The following is a 16,555-nucleotide window of genomic DNA, read 5'->3' as shown; positions in this document are numbered from 1 at the left end:
CAGTTTGGGATATGTTGAATTTGAAGTGCTTCCAGATGATTAGAGCAAAGGTGTTCCGGGAAACTCTGGGAAGTGTTTGGGCTGGAGAGGCAGATGGGGAAGTCATTAAGTACAAGTGGGAGCTAATATCAGGTTACCCAAACAAAGAAAGGGACTGGGTCTATATAGGTTATATTGAGGGGTGGGCTAGTGAGCACATCGGTTTTCTTAGGCACTCAGGAATTTGGGTTCTGTTCCATCAATCAGTGATGGCTTAGGAATTCGACTTTCTGGGTCAAGGGTCTGCAGATAGTGTCTGGAGAGGATCTACTTTTGAAGAGGATGAATGCCCTCTAGGGACGGTCACTTTAGGGGTGATAAAACACTTCCTCCCCATCTGTAGTCGGCATCTGGAAAACCTTTGTCTCGGGAGATGAAGGCTGTCGGTGCATGGCCTTCTTTTTCCCAGGCCACATTATCTTGGGGGCTTTTTATTTTCCATATCTAATAATGTACATGTTTGTATGAATGGTGTGACTCTACATCGTGCACAACCAGAGAAATGAAAAGTTGTACTCCATTTGTGTACAATGAATCAAAACGCATTCTGCTGTCATGTGTAACTCGATAGAACAAATAAAAAATTTGGCCTCTTTATATACATATAGATATATCTTCCTTTTTAATTCCTCTGTCACAACTAATGTGTCTTTGATACTGCCTCCTTGGCACTCTGCCTATCCTCTTGCCTATTCTCTTGGAGAACTCCTACTAAATACAATGGAGTCACTCAATTGGGTCTCTGTGTTTATTGGTTATTCTTTCATTTGAATATCACCTGTGGGCTAGGGTTGTGGCTCATTGGTAGAGCATTTGCCTGGCATGTTTGAGGCCCTGGGTTCGATCCTCAGCACCACATAAAAAAATAAAGTCTTAAAAAAAACAAAATCAATCGTGTGGTTCATTATTGTGCTCAGTCTGGTTGACGCCATCTATTACAGCTTATTCTTTCACTCTAACTACTGCATAATATCTTATTGTATGAGTCCATCAAAATATACTTCTTCATTCTATAGAATTTGGGTTACTTCTAGTCTGTGGTTATTGGGAATGGTTCGGCTGTGCATGTCATTGGGTGTACATTCACACACTTCCACTGAGTGATTGACAAGGAGGGTTGTGGAGCTGTGTGGTACAACTGTACTGCTGTACTCTCACCAGCCATGTGTATAAATTCTAGCTGTTCCACATTTGGGTCTTTGTTCCCTTAGGTGACTTTTCTTTTTTTTTTTTTCAATGGCACTAGTGATTGAACCCAGAAGGACTCTACCATTGAGCAACATCCCTAGTCCTTCTTTATTTTTTATTTTCAAATAGGGTCTCACTAACTTGCTGAGGCTGGCCTTCAACTTGTGGTCCTCCTGCCTCAGCCTCCTTAGCAGCTGGAATTACAGGTGTGCAACACCATGCCCAGCTTTTTTTTTTAAATGATTTTGTGTGTAGTGTTATGATATGGTGGTTTTAATTTGGGTTTCCCTAATGATCAATGGGATTAAACATTTTATATGCCTATTCTCTATATTCATATCTATATTCATATTTTCTTTTCCCAGAAAAATCTATTTAAACTTTTTGTTTTAGTCTTTTTTCTTTTTTTTCTTTTTTTTTTTTTTTTTTTTTTTTTTTTGGACCAGGGATTGAACTTAAGGACACTCAATCACTGAGCCACATCCCCAGACCTTTTTTATATTTTATTTAGAGACAAGGTCTCACTGAGTTGCTAAGTGCCTCACTAAATTGCTGAGGCTGGCTTTGAACTTGTGGATCCTCCTACCTCAGCCTCCGGAGCTGCTGGGATTACAGGCGTGCACCACCTCTTTTGCCCATTTTTTATTCAGTTGTATCTTTTCCTTACTGTGGTGTTCTTTATGTCGTTTGACTGGGGGTCCATTGCCAGATATATGTATTGCTAATATCTTCTGCCATTTCATTGCTTACCTTTTCACTCTCTTAAGGTTGCCTTTTGATGAAAAGAAAGTTCTAAATTTTAATTAGCCTTAAGCAAGAGCTTAATGTGGCTGAATTAATTTTTTCTTTCTTCATGTTATTTTTGTGTCCTATTTATGATGGGGTTTATATTTTATCAACCTACTCTCTCATTCTTGAGAGCAGCATTAGTCTTTTCCAAATTACGATATCAGAAGAGGAAGCATAACTGTGTACCTTTAACTTTCTAACTGTAATGTCTTATCTGCAATAAAAGCATTCTGGAAGGAAAGCATACCAAAGTATCTGCAAAGAGAAATAAAGAAGCATTTAGTCCTGGTTTTGACAGGAGGGTTGTATTAGGTGTTAAGAATGGGTGACATTTCAGTTGGGATTGTGGAGATGAACAGGATTTTCCCAAGATGGAAGGAATGATGAAGGACACTGGAATCAGAGACAGGCACTCAGAAAAGCACCAACATTCAATGAATGAGATATGTTTGAAGAATGTCAATATATTTAATGTCCCTCAAATTCATACCAATAAGAGAGAGATTCGCAGCCTGGCCGCAGTCAAGAGGCCCAATCTGAACCCAGGAAGGAGGGAGAAAGTGCCCATAAGCTGGGGGCTCACTTTCCTATGCTCAGGCTTCCAATCTCAGGAGCTCAATCTTGGAAAAGATTTTACCTTCAACCAGACTCAACCCTTCCCCCAAACATATATTTAAGAAAAAATTTTTGCACTGAGTCACAGTTTTATCTGCGATGTCACTTTTTATAATGTCATCCACTCAAACACCTTCTCCTGCAGTTATATTCTGGAAAGTTTTTGTTCTATAAAGCCCCACTTCACTCGCTCATCTTGTGATATTCTTCCCCTCCTGGACTCCAGTCTTGGTTTTTGAGGTATGGATCAAAAAATTACCCTTTCATTTATTTAAAACACCTGCAAAAAAAAAAAGTAATAATAATCACTCTGGAATCTTAGAAGAGTTCAAAGAATTTTTAATAGATTTCAGACACCAGCAAGATAGACTGTCTGTGAGGACCAGGGCGCAGAAGGTTGGCTTGATGCTTAAGAAACTCCTCAAAGGTAGTGGAGGCTAGTGGAGGAGGAGGAGCTGCATACACCTGCAGGCTTCACTCACGCCGCTTCCAGAAGGGTAGAGAGACCACATCCAGGGCTAGATGACTGTTTCTTCCCGCAGCCGTGTCTCCTTTTGTACCCAGCTCAGTTTTCCTCCCAAGCTCTCCAGCTTCTCCAAGTGTGGGGTCCCCCGGACATCATCAGTACTCTGGTAAATGGACAACAAGCGACATCTAAGGCAGATTTTTCCTTGAGAAAGGCAGATGGCACCTAGGTAGCAGCAAAAACATGAGTCAGATCAGAGACAGAAAATGTCAGGCTCTGTGCTGTAGACTGGAGGTCAGGAGTTCCCTCCTGTAATGTGAGTCCTTGGATCTCCCCCCTCACTCCAAAAGCGTATTACAGAGACAAAAGGGGAAACAGAATGTGTCGTAAGACAAGGAACACAAACAGGTGGATAAAAATCACAGGATCTGGGCTGGGGCTATAGCTCAGTTGGTAGAGTGCTTGCCTCGCAAGCAGGAGGCCCTGGGTTCAATCCCTAGCACCGCCAAAAAAAAAAAAAAAAAAAAAATCACAGGACCATGGCCAGAGCTGAACAGCATCACAGCAATTGTCTACCAATAAAATGTGAACAAAGAAGCTTTAGAGAGGGGAGGACCCACCAGAAAGCCCAGGCTCTTGTTTTCTAATTCAAGAGCCTGAAGAAAGTAAAGGAGAGGACAAGGACAATCCATGTCCGTAAGAATAAATGGAGCAGTTGGGGTTTAGCTCAGTGGTAGAGGGCTTCCTAGCATGCATGAAGCCCTGGTTTCAAGAAGAAAGAAGAAAAGGAGGAGGAGGAGGAGGAGGAGGAGGAGGAGGAGGAGGAGGAGGAGGAGGAGGAGGAGAAGGAGGAGGAGGGGGAGGAGGGGGAGGAGGGGGAGGAGGGGGAGGAGGGGGAGGAGGGGGAGGAGGGGGAGGGGGAAAAGAACAAATGGAGAGCTCTTACCCAAGTAATAAATGTGGTTTTAAGGTTGTAAAAGATATATTTTATTTTTTCATTAGAGCAGACCAGATACTCTCCTACTAAAAACAGCAAAAATTCTAAATAAAATATTACTTTAAAAACTTATTTTTAAATAAGCCACCAACTTATTTTTAGTTAAGCACACATTCAGCTACATTTTGGAGATATGCACCCAACTCAGGTGACCATGAGTTTCCATTCTGTTGGCCATTTGAGGATAGAAAACAGGAAGAAGAAGGAAAAAAAAAAAAAAAAAAAAAACCAGGGCCTACTCAAAATAGGGACTCTAAGCATCTACTTTGGAACTCCAAAGTTACCCACATTGACTGAGAACACATGAACACAGGCTGGTTATTATGTGGATCTGCAGCTAAGTTCACAATACCTAAGGATTTTGTTTGTGATCGTAGGCTGTTTACAAACCCAAGCACCAGGCAGAATCAACTGCAAATCTCTGAGGAGGAAACACTTTAAATTCAGGTGTCAAAGACTCCACAGATAAAATTCTATGGGAAATGAATTCACAGTGGGAAGAACACACATACACAGACCCCTTTAAACAAGACACTACCACAAGAGGCTGCAGAAATGGTAGAAAGCAGACTCAGACCTGCAAATAATTCAGTTAGTAAATTTATGAGACACAAAATGTAAAATAAGTATGTTTTACATTTATGATAAAAAATTTATGTAAATGTATTTACACATATGTAAGGAACAAGAGAGTATAAAACGACAAGATTTATGGAAAAATATCACTTCTAGTTAAGAAAACAGATGAATTTTTTGTGGTACTGGGAATTGAACCCAGAGGTGCTCTACCTCTGACCCACCTCTCCAGTCCTTGTTACTTTTTATTTTGAGACAGGGCCTGAGTTGCTTAGGTCCTCACAAAGTTACTGAGGCTGGCCTCGAACTTGTGACCCTCCTGCCTCAGCCTCCCAAGTTGCTGAAATGACAGGCATGCACAACCACACCCAGAAAAAGTTTACATTTAATGTTTGTGGAAATGGATTTCAAAATAGACTACAAAACAAGTCTCAATAAATTCAAAGGTGCAGGATTACACAGTCACATTTTGTGACCAAAGTAGAATTAAGAATAACCAACACATGAAACTATGGCATTTGCTGGCAAATGGATGGGAATGGAGAACATAATGCTAAGGGAAATAAGTGAGACTCAGAAACTCAGAAGTCCAATGTTTTCTCTCATACGTGGAAGCTAGAGTAAAATAAAGGAAAGGAGGAGGGAAGGATGGGATGCCATAAAGATCTAGGAAAGATCAGTCATGTAGAAGAAGGAGATCAAGAGGGAGACAGGGGGCTGGGGATATAGCTCAGTTGGTAGAGTGCTTGCATATCAAGCACAAGGCCCTGGGTTCAATCCCCAGCACTGCAAAAAAACAAGAATGGGGAAGCAGCGCTGAATGAATCCTTTAAAAGTCATGTCATGTACATATATAAATATACCATAGGCAATTTCACCTTTATGTATAAGTAAAAAGAACCAATCAAAAATTAATGAATAGACAAGCAAAAGGAAGTCTAGTAGAGTGGAGGAAGCAGAGGGGGATAGAGGGAAAGGTGGAGATCTTGAACTGAATTCTAATTCCATGCATGTATGCTCCTGTCTGGATGAACCCAGCTACTATGCATAACTATAAAGCTCTAATTAAAAAAAAAGAATAATCAACACAATGACACACAAAAAAATTACATTTGGAAATTTAAAAGTGTACTTTAAAATGATCATGAATCAAAGCACGTATCATAAAGGGAACTAGAAAATATTTTAAATAGAACAATAACTAAAATACTACACATCACAATAGAAGATGTAGACAAAAGTAATTTTTAGGGAGAAATTGAAGTTTTAACTGCCTATTTAGAAAAAGAAGAAATAATCAACAAATATAGACCTGATTTGAGAAGTTGGGAAAAGAGGTCATAGTGGTGAAAAAGTTGGCTAAAACACACCCTTCTTAGGACTTTGCATATATTAAATTAGATTTACCAGTGACTAGATGCTGTGCGTAAAAAGACTCAAGGACAAAAATAAGTTGGAAAAAAGAATATCACAAAGACAGTAGAATGGAGGAACATTCAAAATAAGAGCAAATATTAGCCAGGCACTGTGGCACATATGGAAGCGTAATACCACGGCTGGGGAGGCTGAGGCAGGAGGAGCTCAAATTCAAAACCAGCCTCAGCAACTTAAGGCCCTAAGCAACTCAGACAGACCCTGTTTTTCTTTCTTTCTTTCTTTCTTTTTGTACTGGGAATTGAACTCAGGGCACTCAACCACTGAGCCACATTCCCAGTCTTTTTTTATATTTTATTTAGAAACAGGGTCTCAATGAGTTGCACCCCTGGGTTCAATTCCTGGTACCATTGCTGAGGCTGGCTTTGAACTCCTGATCCTCCTGCCTCAGCCACCCAACCTGCTGGGATTATAGGCATGTACCCCCACGCCCAGTCAGACTCTGTTTCTAAATAAAATATTTCAAAAGAGTTGGGGATGAGGCTCAGTGGTTAAGCGCCCCCTGGGTTTAATACCTGGTACCAAAAAAGTAAATATTAATTAAATCGAAAACAAACAAAGCATGAAGTTTCAACAAAGCTAAATCTGATTCTTTGAAAAGACTTTAAAAATGGTGAATTTCTAACAAAATTCACAATAAAAAGAAAAATTATGTGTGGAAAAAAGTATATAACTAGATACAGCACAAATTAAATTTTTTTAAACTTTTTTATAACCATACAAATTTGAAAATTTAGATAAAATATATAAATTTGTATAAATATGTAACCTACCAAAACAGACTCAAAAAGAAATAAAATACTTGAATAGTTGTATAATCACTAAAGAAATTGAATCATGAGCTAAAAATTCTCTCAAAGAGAAACACTATGTTCCTTTTATAGGTAAGCTTAGCTAGAACAAAATAACTCTAAATGTAAATTCAGAGATTAGAAAAAGATAGAATACACCCAACTCACTTTGTGGAGCTTATAAAACCATACCAAACATCATACAAGGTCAGTATAAGAAAGGGAATTTCAAGACCAATCTCACTAGAAAATGTTAGGGAGATTTTGAATAACAAAAGCAAAAAAAGATAATAACTACTGGACAAGTTAGGTTTGTTTCAGATACAAATTTTGAATTTGGAAATTTTATCTGCTAGATTAACAGCTTAAATTAGAAAAACTAATGACCCTAATATGTACAAAAAGAAAATATATCCAGTGAAATTTAACATCTATCCATGGCTGAAAAGAAAACTTTTTGCAAACTGGGACTAGAAGTTTACTTCATTAAAGTGATAAAGACTGCCTACCCAAAATGTTCACAAACACTTTACCTCATAAAGAAACATCAGAAATATCCCCATAACTATTGCCACTTCTATTATCATTGTACTAGAAGTACAAGTATCTAAAGGGGAAAATGCAAACCATAGGAAAAATTATAAGACTTTGCAGAACTCATTAAAGAACATCCAAGAAAATAGGAAGAAAATATCATGTTCGTGGATAGAATAATTCAATATTATTAAAAAGAGGGAAAAAGGATCAGTGCTCCCTACATTGACCATATGTTCAGTATAACTCCAAAAAAAAAAAAAAAACCACAGTTTTTTTGTGAAATGTCACAAGCTGATAATTGAATTTCTACATAAGGAAAAAATGCCAAGAATAACTAAATACCTTTGGAAAACAAGCGCAAGGATTTTCCTACAAGATTTCAAGATACATAATGTCAGGAATAGTACAAAGTTGTAGCATTAATGAAAGTATGGTTTGTACACCAGATGGACAAAGTAGTAGAACATGAGAACTTGTTTATTGACAAAAAATGGCACTGCAGATCAGAGGAAAAGGATAGTGTAGTGGATACATAGTACTGTGACAACTGGCTCTTCATCTGAAAAATGAAAGCAATCCTATCTTCACACCATCAATCAATTCAAGATGGATTGAAGACTTAGATAAAGATGGCTGGGCGTGGTGGCACAGACCTGTAATCCCAGCTGCTTGGGAGGCTGAGACAGGAGGATCTCCAGCCTCAGCAACTTAGTGAGGCCCTAAGCAAGTTATTGAGACCCAGTCTCTAAATAAAATATATAAAATATATTTTTTGAAAAGGGGGCTGGGGATGTGGCTCAGTAATTAAGCACCCTTGGGTTCAATTCCTGGTACCAATAATAATAATAATAATAGGTGAATATTTAAAATATATAAACACCTCTGACAAATCAATTTGAAAGGGACAAATGGTCAATAAACCTGTTCAAAGATGTTCAACCTGATTAATAATCAAGAAAACACACATTAATAACATAAGATAACTGCTTATACCAATTAAACTGGCAAAGGTTAAAAAAACTGGTAATTTCAAATATTGACAAGGAGACAGGGCAACAGGAATTCTTTTGGCCTGCCTATAGGCACGTAAATTGTTATCAGCTTTTGAGAAATCTATTTGGCACCATCTGGAAAACCTAAAAATATGCATAATCTCAATATAAGAATTCCTAGTATATATCCTAGAGAGCATCCAGCACTCATGGCAAAGGAGATAAGTATGAAAAGTTCAAAGGACAGTGAGTGACAATAGGAAACAACCCTGAAAACACTCACTGTAAACTGACAGGAAAATAGGTAAATTGTAGAATATTTATACAATTAAATATTGAGGCAATAAAAAGTAATGAATCTCAGTTACTCTTGTTAACATAGAGGACTCTAAGGGACATAATATTGATCAAACATAGCAAGTTCCCAAAGAATAAATACAGTACAATTATGTTTACATAATGTTTCAAAACATGGAAAACTAAATAATATGGTGGTCAAGGAGACCTATGTGTGTAGAAAATGTGATTGGCATAAATCTCAGAATCATTCATTCTGGAGGGGAGAGAAGATGTCATCAAGAAGAGTCATGGGTGAGGTGCTTCAGAGATACTGGCCATGTTCTACCACATTTCATTAATTTTGAGAAGTCAATTTTTTTCATATTTTAACATCTCCAAATTGAAGATGTTTTAAAAGTTAAAGAATCTCTTGGGGCTGGAGTTGTGGCTCAGTAGTAGAGCGCTTGCCTAGCATGTGTGAGGCACTGGGGTCGATTCTCAGCACCACATATATATAAAAGAATAAAATAAAGATCTATCAACCTCTAAAAAAATATTTAAAAGAAAATCTGAATTACGCTTGGCACCAATTTCTCTTTCTCATTGGTACATAAAATAATCATTTACCTTATGAACAATGGATTCATTGAAATATGGCTAGCTCTTAACTATACGGTGGGAACTAGGTATCTCTATTTTTAATTACTTGTATCTTATAGATATAAATGTGTGTGTGTGTGTGTGTGTGTGTGTGTGTGTACATGCAAGCGTATATGTGTGTGACGGGATTGAATGAAGTGATGCTCCCACCACTGAGCTACATCCCCCACTTTTTTGGTTTTTTGGGGGTTTTTTTGTTTTGTTTTCTTTTGTTTTTGCGGTGCTGGGGATTGAACCAGGGCACCATCTGGAAAACCTAAAACCTTGAACTTGTGATCCTCCTGCTTCAGACTTCCAAGTCACTGGGATTAGAGGTGTGTACCACCATGCCTGGCTACAAATATTCTTTTATATATTTGATAGATCTTAAAATTGAGACAGACTAGAATATGATCATGGGTCAGGTTAACGCAGCAGAGGAAGGATTAGGAGTAGAGACAGAATCAGACAGGATTAAGAATCCAGGTAGTGATAGTGCTTAAAGATAAAAGGTTAGAGTGAAGAACGAGAATGAAAGATTTCAAGATATAGACAGGAACAGAGAACCTTAGAAACCAGGATGGTGTAAGGGAGAGCACAGACACCTGGAAGGTTTCTTTCTAGCACCAAGAGAGATAAGAACCAAAAGGCCAAGTTTGGGGAGGTTTGAGGCAGTGCTGTCCCTGGGAACTTTCTGCAGAGATGGAAATCTCTGCATGAATGTCCAATGTGGTAGCCAGCTAGGCGCATGCGGTTGTTGAAAATCTGAAAAGTGGCTACTGGGACTGAGGAAGTGAATTTTTATCTTTTAATTAAATAACTATGTAGCTAGCAGCTATGGTTTGGAACAGTGCAGCTCCCCCATAAGTGCAGGCAAGAGGACAAGGAGGGGGCCACAGCCACAGGACACTCACCAGCCACTAGGAACAGAAGGATGTCAAAGCCCAGGATGTAGTAAGGCCACTGTATGGAGAACTGCGGCGGGCTGGGCTTCATCCTCAGATCCCGGATCTCCAGGGCATGCAGCAACATGGCCAGGAAGGCACAAGTCCCTGCAGGATCATGGGAGGCACGCTTACTCTCCGGCTGGGCTTCCTGCCTTGGCCCAGCCTTCCTCACACTGAATTAGGCAGAGCCCACGTGGCTCCTGCTTAGCGACTTCCTCCCACTCTGAGCCAACAACCAATCCCCTCTGCACGCTCATCGCAAAGCCCTGTGCCTCACCACCCAGGGCTCGCACCAACAGAAACCCCTTTCTGGGTATCCTTGGTGTCTGTGCCCTTGGCTCAATTCCGGTTGAACCCTCTGGGTGCCACACTTTGGATGAAATTCAACGGGATTTTCCCACTGAAGGTATTCTACCTTTTCCCTCAGCCAGGAAGCTTCCCAGGGTGGGGCCTTGATCACCCTTTTCAAATGCCAAAAGGTTCAAAAGGGCAAAGAAGTTCTCTTCCATTCAGTCATTCAAGAAACATTGCTCGTTCTTTTATATATTTCAATTATGATTCTTTGCCAGATTCTATGACAGTTCCTGGGTAGCTAGGTGACCTACCATACACATGACCTCAAGGCAACTGGGTCAGAGAGGAAACTAACTGTAGAGTGCTGAGAAACCCCAAAGAAGAGACATCATAAACTCTAAAGGGGCAGGTGTGGGGGGTCAATTAATTCATACAGAAGGCAAAGAGGAGGGACCTTAAAAATCACGCTTCTCTTCATATTACAGAAACCAACCACCCACTTCCTTTGCATTTCTCTGGGGCACTAGAACGACAGGGACTGCCTGGCAGTTCCATACCTGTGAGGAAGCTGACAGAGGCTGACACAACATTGTGCTTCCAAGTCCTCGGGAAGAGTTCAGATGCAGAAGACACCGTGAGGAAGATGGTGAGGAAGGCCAAGATAACTGCAGAGATCAGGAAGAACCGGCCAAGGAGGATGTAGACTGCAGGAGAGGGAGAGCCAGGGCAGGAGCTGGGGAACCTGCCCTCCAAAAGGCAGAGACCCTCAGAGCCTGGCACAGGGGGCCCTGGAGCCTCCACCACCCTCAGGTCCCAAATCATGGCCTTGGGATCAAAGCCTGGGACCCTGCCACTTTGCCTCCCACAAATGGTTGGGCCTTACTTACCATTTTGTTCCCAACAACATGGAAGCACATGGGGCCAGGGGGAGTCATATTGACAATGTCAGACATGGAAATCATTCATCATTTCTTAACAGATATGATTATGTGATTTTGGTTCCATGAAATCATGTAGGGAAATCATGTATCTTCCATTTAGGGAAAAACAATGGTTTTAATAAAACACATAAAAAGCAAACTCTCCAGGTAAAAATTGGTTGCATGTGCAATTGTGAAAACTCACATCTGTATTGGTTATGCTAAAAGAACTACCTGTGGAAAATCAGAACTCTACCAGCTCAAAATGTTCAACTCCACAGGGAACCCCTCAGCATTATTTAATTTTCCTGTTAACAACAGAAGCAAAACAGACCAAAAATAGTAGAGTCTAGGAACAGGGCAATTTGTTCTCCTGCTGATGATTTCGACCATGCTAAAATTAGTTTGAACGCCCTGAGCACACAGAGATGGACATCTGGGAGTGGGACAAAAGACAGAGGTGTTGCTGAACACCCAGACATTCCAGAATCCATCCTTGGGTTAAATCAGTGGTGGTCCTCAACTGGGAGAAGTTTTGTCCCTCAAGTATTTGACAATGCCTGGAGACAATTTGGTTGTCACAACTAAGTAGTGAGTGTTACTCCAGGCATCTTGTGGGTAGAAGAGGGCAGGGGTGCTATTTCCCATCCTGCAAGAAACAGGAGAGCCCCCATATCAAAAATTACCCATCCCAAAATGTCAGTAGCACCAAGATTGAGGAACCTTGGGTCAAAGAGCTCAAAGATCGTCAAGCCATCTTAACCCAGGTGGCCTCTCCTGTTCCCAGGAATTAGTCCCTGGGTCTCCCTGAGTCATGTCTTTTCCAAGACAGACACCCTTGGGGCCTTCAGATTTTTCCTTATAGGGACTGGGATGTAGCTTAGTGATACAGTGCATGCTTTGTCTACGCAAGGCTCTGGGTTCAATCCCCAGCACCAAGAGAAAGATTTTTTTTTTGTAAAAAATAGTCTCAAGTGCTTTGCCCATCCTCCAAACTCAATTATTTGTGTCCATTCCCTCTCACATGTGGTCCCCAGGCCTGAGTCCATTCTCTGCAGGGCTGCCACTTCATGGTAACTGGGGAAGCTGAAATTCAACCCCACTGGGGGCTGCGTCAGCCTTGAGGAGCAGAGCAGAAACCCTTCCCTCATCCCCATAGAGCATCCTGGTCTAGAAATAAACTTGGTTCCTAACACATTTGCCCCTACTCCAGAGGTCGACATGACATTGTCACCTCTTCACAGCCTCCTACATTCCTCTCACCCCAAAAGAGTGAAGATTCAGAGAAAATGCCTTTATGGGCTTATTAAATTTTGTCCTCTGCCCCCAATCTGCCCTATCTCCACCCAGCCATCAAACTGGTCCCATTTCCCCTTTCCTCATCCCTACCCACAGCCCTCCTTACTGGATAAGGGTCGAGGCTTCCAACATTTGATATGGAAGCAGTTCTCAAACAGGCCACTGAAAAACACATCATGGGTCTCCTCATCCATGAGCCGCACCCAGAAGGGAAAGATGGAGACCAGCAGTATGAGCAGATAGCCCAGGGAGGCCAAGACCAGGACTATGGCCCAGGTGTATCCTTTCAGGTTCTTGTCCTCTAAAGTCAGCATCACCTGTGTAAGGGAAAAGTGATGGCAGAGGTGGGACTTCACATTCTCCCGTGTCTGGGGCAGGGGGGGAGGAAATGCAGGCACTGTGCATGGCACATGGGTGAGATTTGTCCATGGGGAGTTCTTTGTCTTGCTTAACTTTACAGCCTCCAGGCCTCTGCACTTGACCTAAAACATGCAGGAAATGTTGTCGTTGTCTGCCCTGATTCACTGGGTGGCCTTGGGCATGGTGGGGGCCCTCTTTCAGCCCCAGTTTCCTCCTCAGGCAAAGTGAGGAGGTCAGCCCCGACCTTCCCAAGGTCTCTCAGCTCTACAATTGCAATTTTTCCATTCCGCGAATGCCCACCCCCCACTGCCAGCAAAATGCATCTCCATCAGCCTCTTCTGTGTCAGCTGTTTGCCTTTTGATTGCAGAATGAGGACCTGGGGGAGGCAGTTGAGGCCAGAACCCCAAGTGTCCTTGCTCAGTGACTGGCCTTCTGACCACAGGAAACGGGGGAGGGGCCCATCGGGCCAGGAGGCAGCCTCTGCTGAAAAAGGAGCAGATTCACTAAAGAAAAATGTACTCCTAGTTTCAGTGCTCCACAGAGCCTCCTGAAGTCCCGGTTCCCTTTAAGCCCAGAGAGAGGTCAAGGCCCTCGGCCAAGGAGCCCTCAGCCCAAAATACCTTCTTCTTTTGCTACCATCAGTCAGTGAGGTTTCTTCTAAAGGAGCAGCTAGGCTGTGCTAGGCAAGTCTTGATCAGGAGCCCTCGACTGTTGCCCCAGCCTCACCAGTCCTAAGTGTGTCATCCTGGGAACTTGCTCAAACTCTCTAGACCCTGGTTTCCCCATTTGGGGGTGGGGGGGATACATATATTTATGTATGTATGTATATTGTGTGTGCATATATATATATATATACACACACATATGTGTGTATGTGTGTGTGTGTATATACATATGTGTGTGTGTGTGTGTGTGTACCTCACCTGCCCAGTGTGACCAGTGGGAGACCAAACGAAGTAATACATATCAAAGTGCCAGGCCCAGTGCTCTGGACTCAGGTGCTTGGTTAAAGATGTGCTCAGGGGGCAAGGACAGGATGGAGGGCAGACATCTAAAATTCAAACCTCCCTGTGGGAGAAGGAGCTAGTAGCCATTTGCATCTTTGGGGCACATGTATTCAACCAGTCTGCTTTCCCCTCTGTCTTTGCAGAGCCCAGCAGCCCGGAAGGAAGTTTTTTCTTTTGTGGTGGTGAGAGATGAGGAGGGAAGGAGTGGGGGTGCCTGGCAGCCTGGTGTGCTACAGAGAGGACAGGCCAGGTAGGGAGTCATCCCGGGGGCACTGTGATGAGCCTGGCTACCTGGCAGTGGAGGAGAAGGGTACTAGGAGGTGAAAGAAAGACGGGACAAGGCCTTGAAAATCCTGCCTGAGCGGAGCTGCGTTTGGCTGTGTTTGGTGAGTGCAGAAGACAAGGCTCTGGGAATGAGGGTGCCTCTTTCCCTTGTCCCTGTACCCTGCGCAAACGTTCGTGCCCAGTGCCAGGCACTGAGGCCCCTTCACAGTCCAGTGAAAACCCTTTTGCTGCAGCCAAGGGGATGGTTGTCTCTGAGAGCTGCTGAGCACTCTAGCCCAACAAGCCTGATGGCAGAGGGTAGAGGTGCAGGTCCCTCCTGCGTCCCCACACCCAAACACGCTGACCAATACTAATGGGCAAACAATGTTCCTCCTCGGTGCTGTCAGTGACTTGAAAATGTTTCAGTGCACTTTCTCCTCCTTTCTGTCAGTCACTAGTTTCTCTGCTCACCTAAAGAATTGTACTCTTCCTCTAAGTCACCCCTTTCATCTTCCGTCCACTCTCCAGGTCACACTGATGAGTCCTGTCAGTCTCAGGGCCAGTTTCCTTCACTCTACAAGGATGAAGTGGATCAGACCAGAGAGTGCTGAGAAGCCCTGCTGGCTCTAAAACTCAACAGGAAGGCGTCATGACCACTGCATGGGACGGTGTACACAGGGCATCTCAACCTGTCTAGAAGTGACCTCTGTCTGTCCCTATTTCCACCATCCCTTGCTCACCCCGGGTCCAGCCTTGAGGTCATACTGCTTTCTCCCTCCCCCACACATGCTTCCATCTTATCACCCTCCCTCACCCACTAGTGTTCCTTTCATAAAGTTCCCAAGCACCCTGAAAACCTCCCTCCACACATGGAACACGACAGTCATTCCTGAGACCCCAGCCTCCTTGCCTGGGTTCCTTCCCAGGGTGCCCTCTCTGCTCTCCGAAGTCTTTCAGATTCCACTTCCCCTGAAGAGTGCCACTTGGTCCATTCCATGCAGCCCTCCCAGAAAACAACCACCCTCTGTTCCATCAACAAAGACAAACTGCACTTACTGGTTGCCCCATGCCCAGCTTAGGCCAATGGTGGGGATCAGGGATGAAAATTGACAGGACTCAATGGCTCCTGGAAACCACTAGGGGAGAGACACATCAACATGTCACATAGCACAGTGCTTTGCTCCCCAGCCTGGGGCTACCCAAGGCAGCTAGTGCCATGTGCCCCCTCCCTAGCCAGACAGTTGCCCAGTGAGGAAGATCATGTCCTCCTCCCCAAGCCTAAGGCCAGGACCCTGCAGAAAACTGCCCTTAGTACCAGTGCTGGACAACTGTGCTTCCAAGGATATGCAGTCTAAGATATGCATGGATACAGGCCAGACCCTAGGATCCTAGGAATTTTAATCGAAAAAGAAAAGCAGAGAAACAGAGAGGGAATGACTGATGGAGGAGTCCACAGTCAGTAAGAGCATGGGAACCAGAATTCTGCATGGCTGCCCACCCACTTCACCAGCCCATGGGCCACAGTTTGATTGATTCCCAAATTCGCAGGGTGCAATGGGCGATAAGAAGAGGCCACCTAAAGCGCACCCCAGGTAGGCCTGGGGAAGAGGCCTGGAGGAAGCATCCAGATAACCGGGAGCTCTCAGTCCCCACTCTTCCCACTGACCGAGGGGATCTCAGAGGTTCCTTCCTGTCCCTGAATGCCAGGATTCAACCTTTCAATGGCCCCAAAGCCACAGGGCTGTTTTCCAGACCCCAAGATGGGTCCTGACCTGGCAACGCAGCTACAGACCCCGCCCTGCACCCCAGGGCCTATCAGGTGCTGCTGAGTCTGGGGATACGGGTTTGGGCAGGAGGACATCTCCATGCTCTCCCGCTCCCACCCTGAGGGGCCCACCTCCGCCCCTGCCTGGGACACCCGTGAGGTCTCCGGTCCCAGCAGGGTTTCTCTCCAGGCGGGTCCCTTGGCCACCGGTCAACCCTTTCAGACCTGGTCAGGGATCTCGTCCTGCAGCTTCCGTTGGGGCCTCCCGCGCGCCGAGCCTCGCGGCCCAGCCCCCGCCGCTGCAGAAACTGGGGGCTCAGCCCTCCCTCCCCGCGGTCTGCTCAGCTATGCTCGGT

General features: G+C 43.6%; 1 protein-coding gene across 2 annotated transcripts; it reads right to left on the bottom strand.

Moving 5' to 3' along the window:
- Nucleotides 1-2,954: 2,954 nt before the first annotated feature.
- Nucleotides 2,955-16,099, bottom strand: TMEM225B (transmembrane protein 225B). 2 transcript variants are annotated; one of them, XM_079121301.1, is made up of 5 exons: nucleotides 15,491-16,099; nucleotides 12,909-13,119; nucleotides 11,141-11,287; nucleotides 10,257-10,394; nucleotides 2,955-3,322 (listed from the first exon to the last, which is right to left on the bottom strand). In XM_079121301.1, exons 1-5 carry the CDS (start codon nucleotides 15,500-15,502, stop codon nucleotides 3,150-3,152), a joined length of 681 nt encoding a protein of 226 aa, XP_078977427.1. In that variant the 5' UTR covers nucleotides 15,503-16,099; the 3' UTR covers nucleotides 2,955-3,149. The 2 variants fall into 2 exon arrangements, with proteins under 2 accessions (XP_078977427.1, XP_078977428.1); XM_079121302.1 differs by having other exon boundaries at nucleotides 11,141-11,248.
- Between the last annotated feature and the right edge of the window lie 456 nt (nucleotides 16,100-16,555).

Source organism: Sciurus vulgaris (genome assembly GCF_902686455.1).
Source record: "Sciurus vulgaris genome assembly, chromosome: 18".
Lineage (NCBI taxonomy): Eukaryota > Metazoa > Chordata > Mammalia > Rodentia > Sciuridae > Sciurus > Sciurus vulgaris.
The sequence above is the reverse complement of the archived record's forward strand: the minus strand, read 5'-3'. Positions and strand labels throughout refer to the sequence as shown.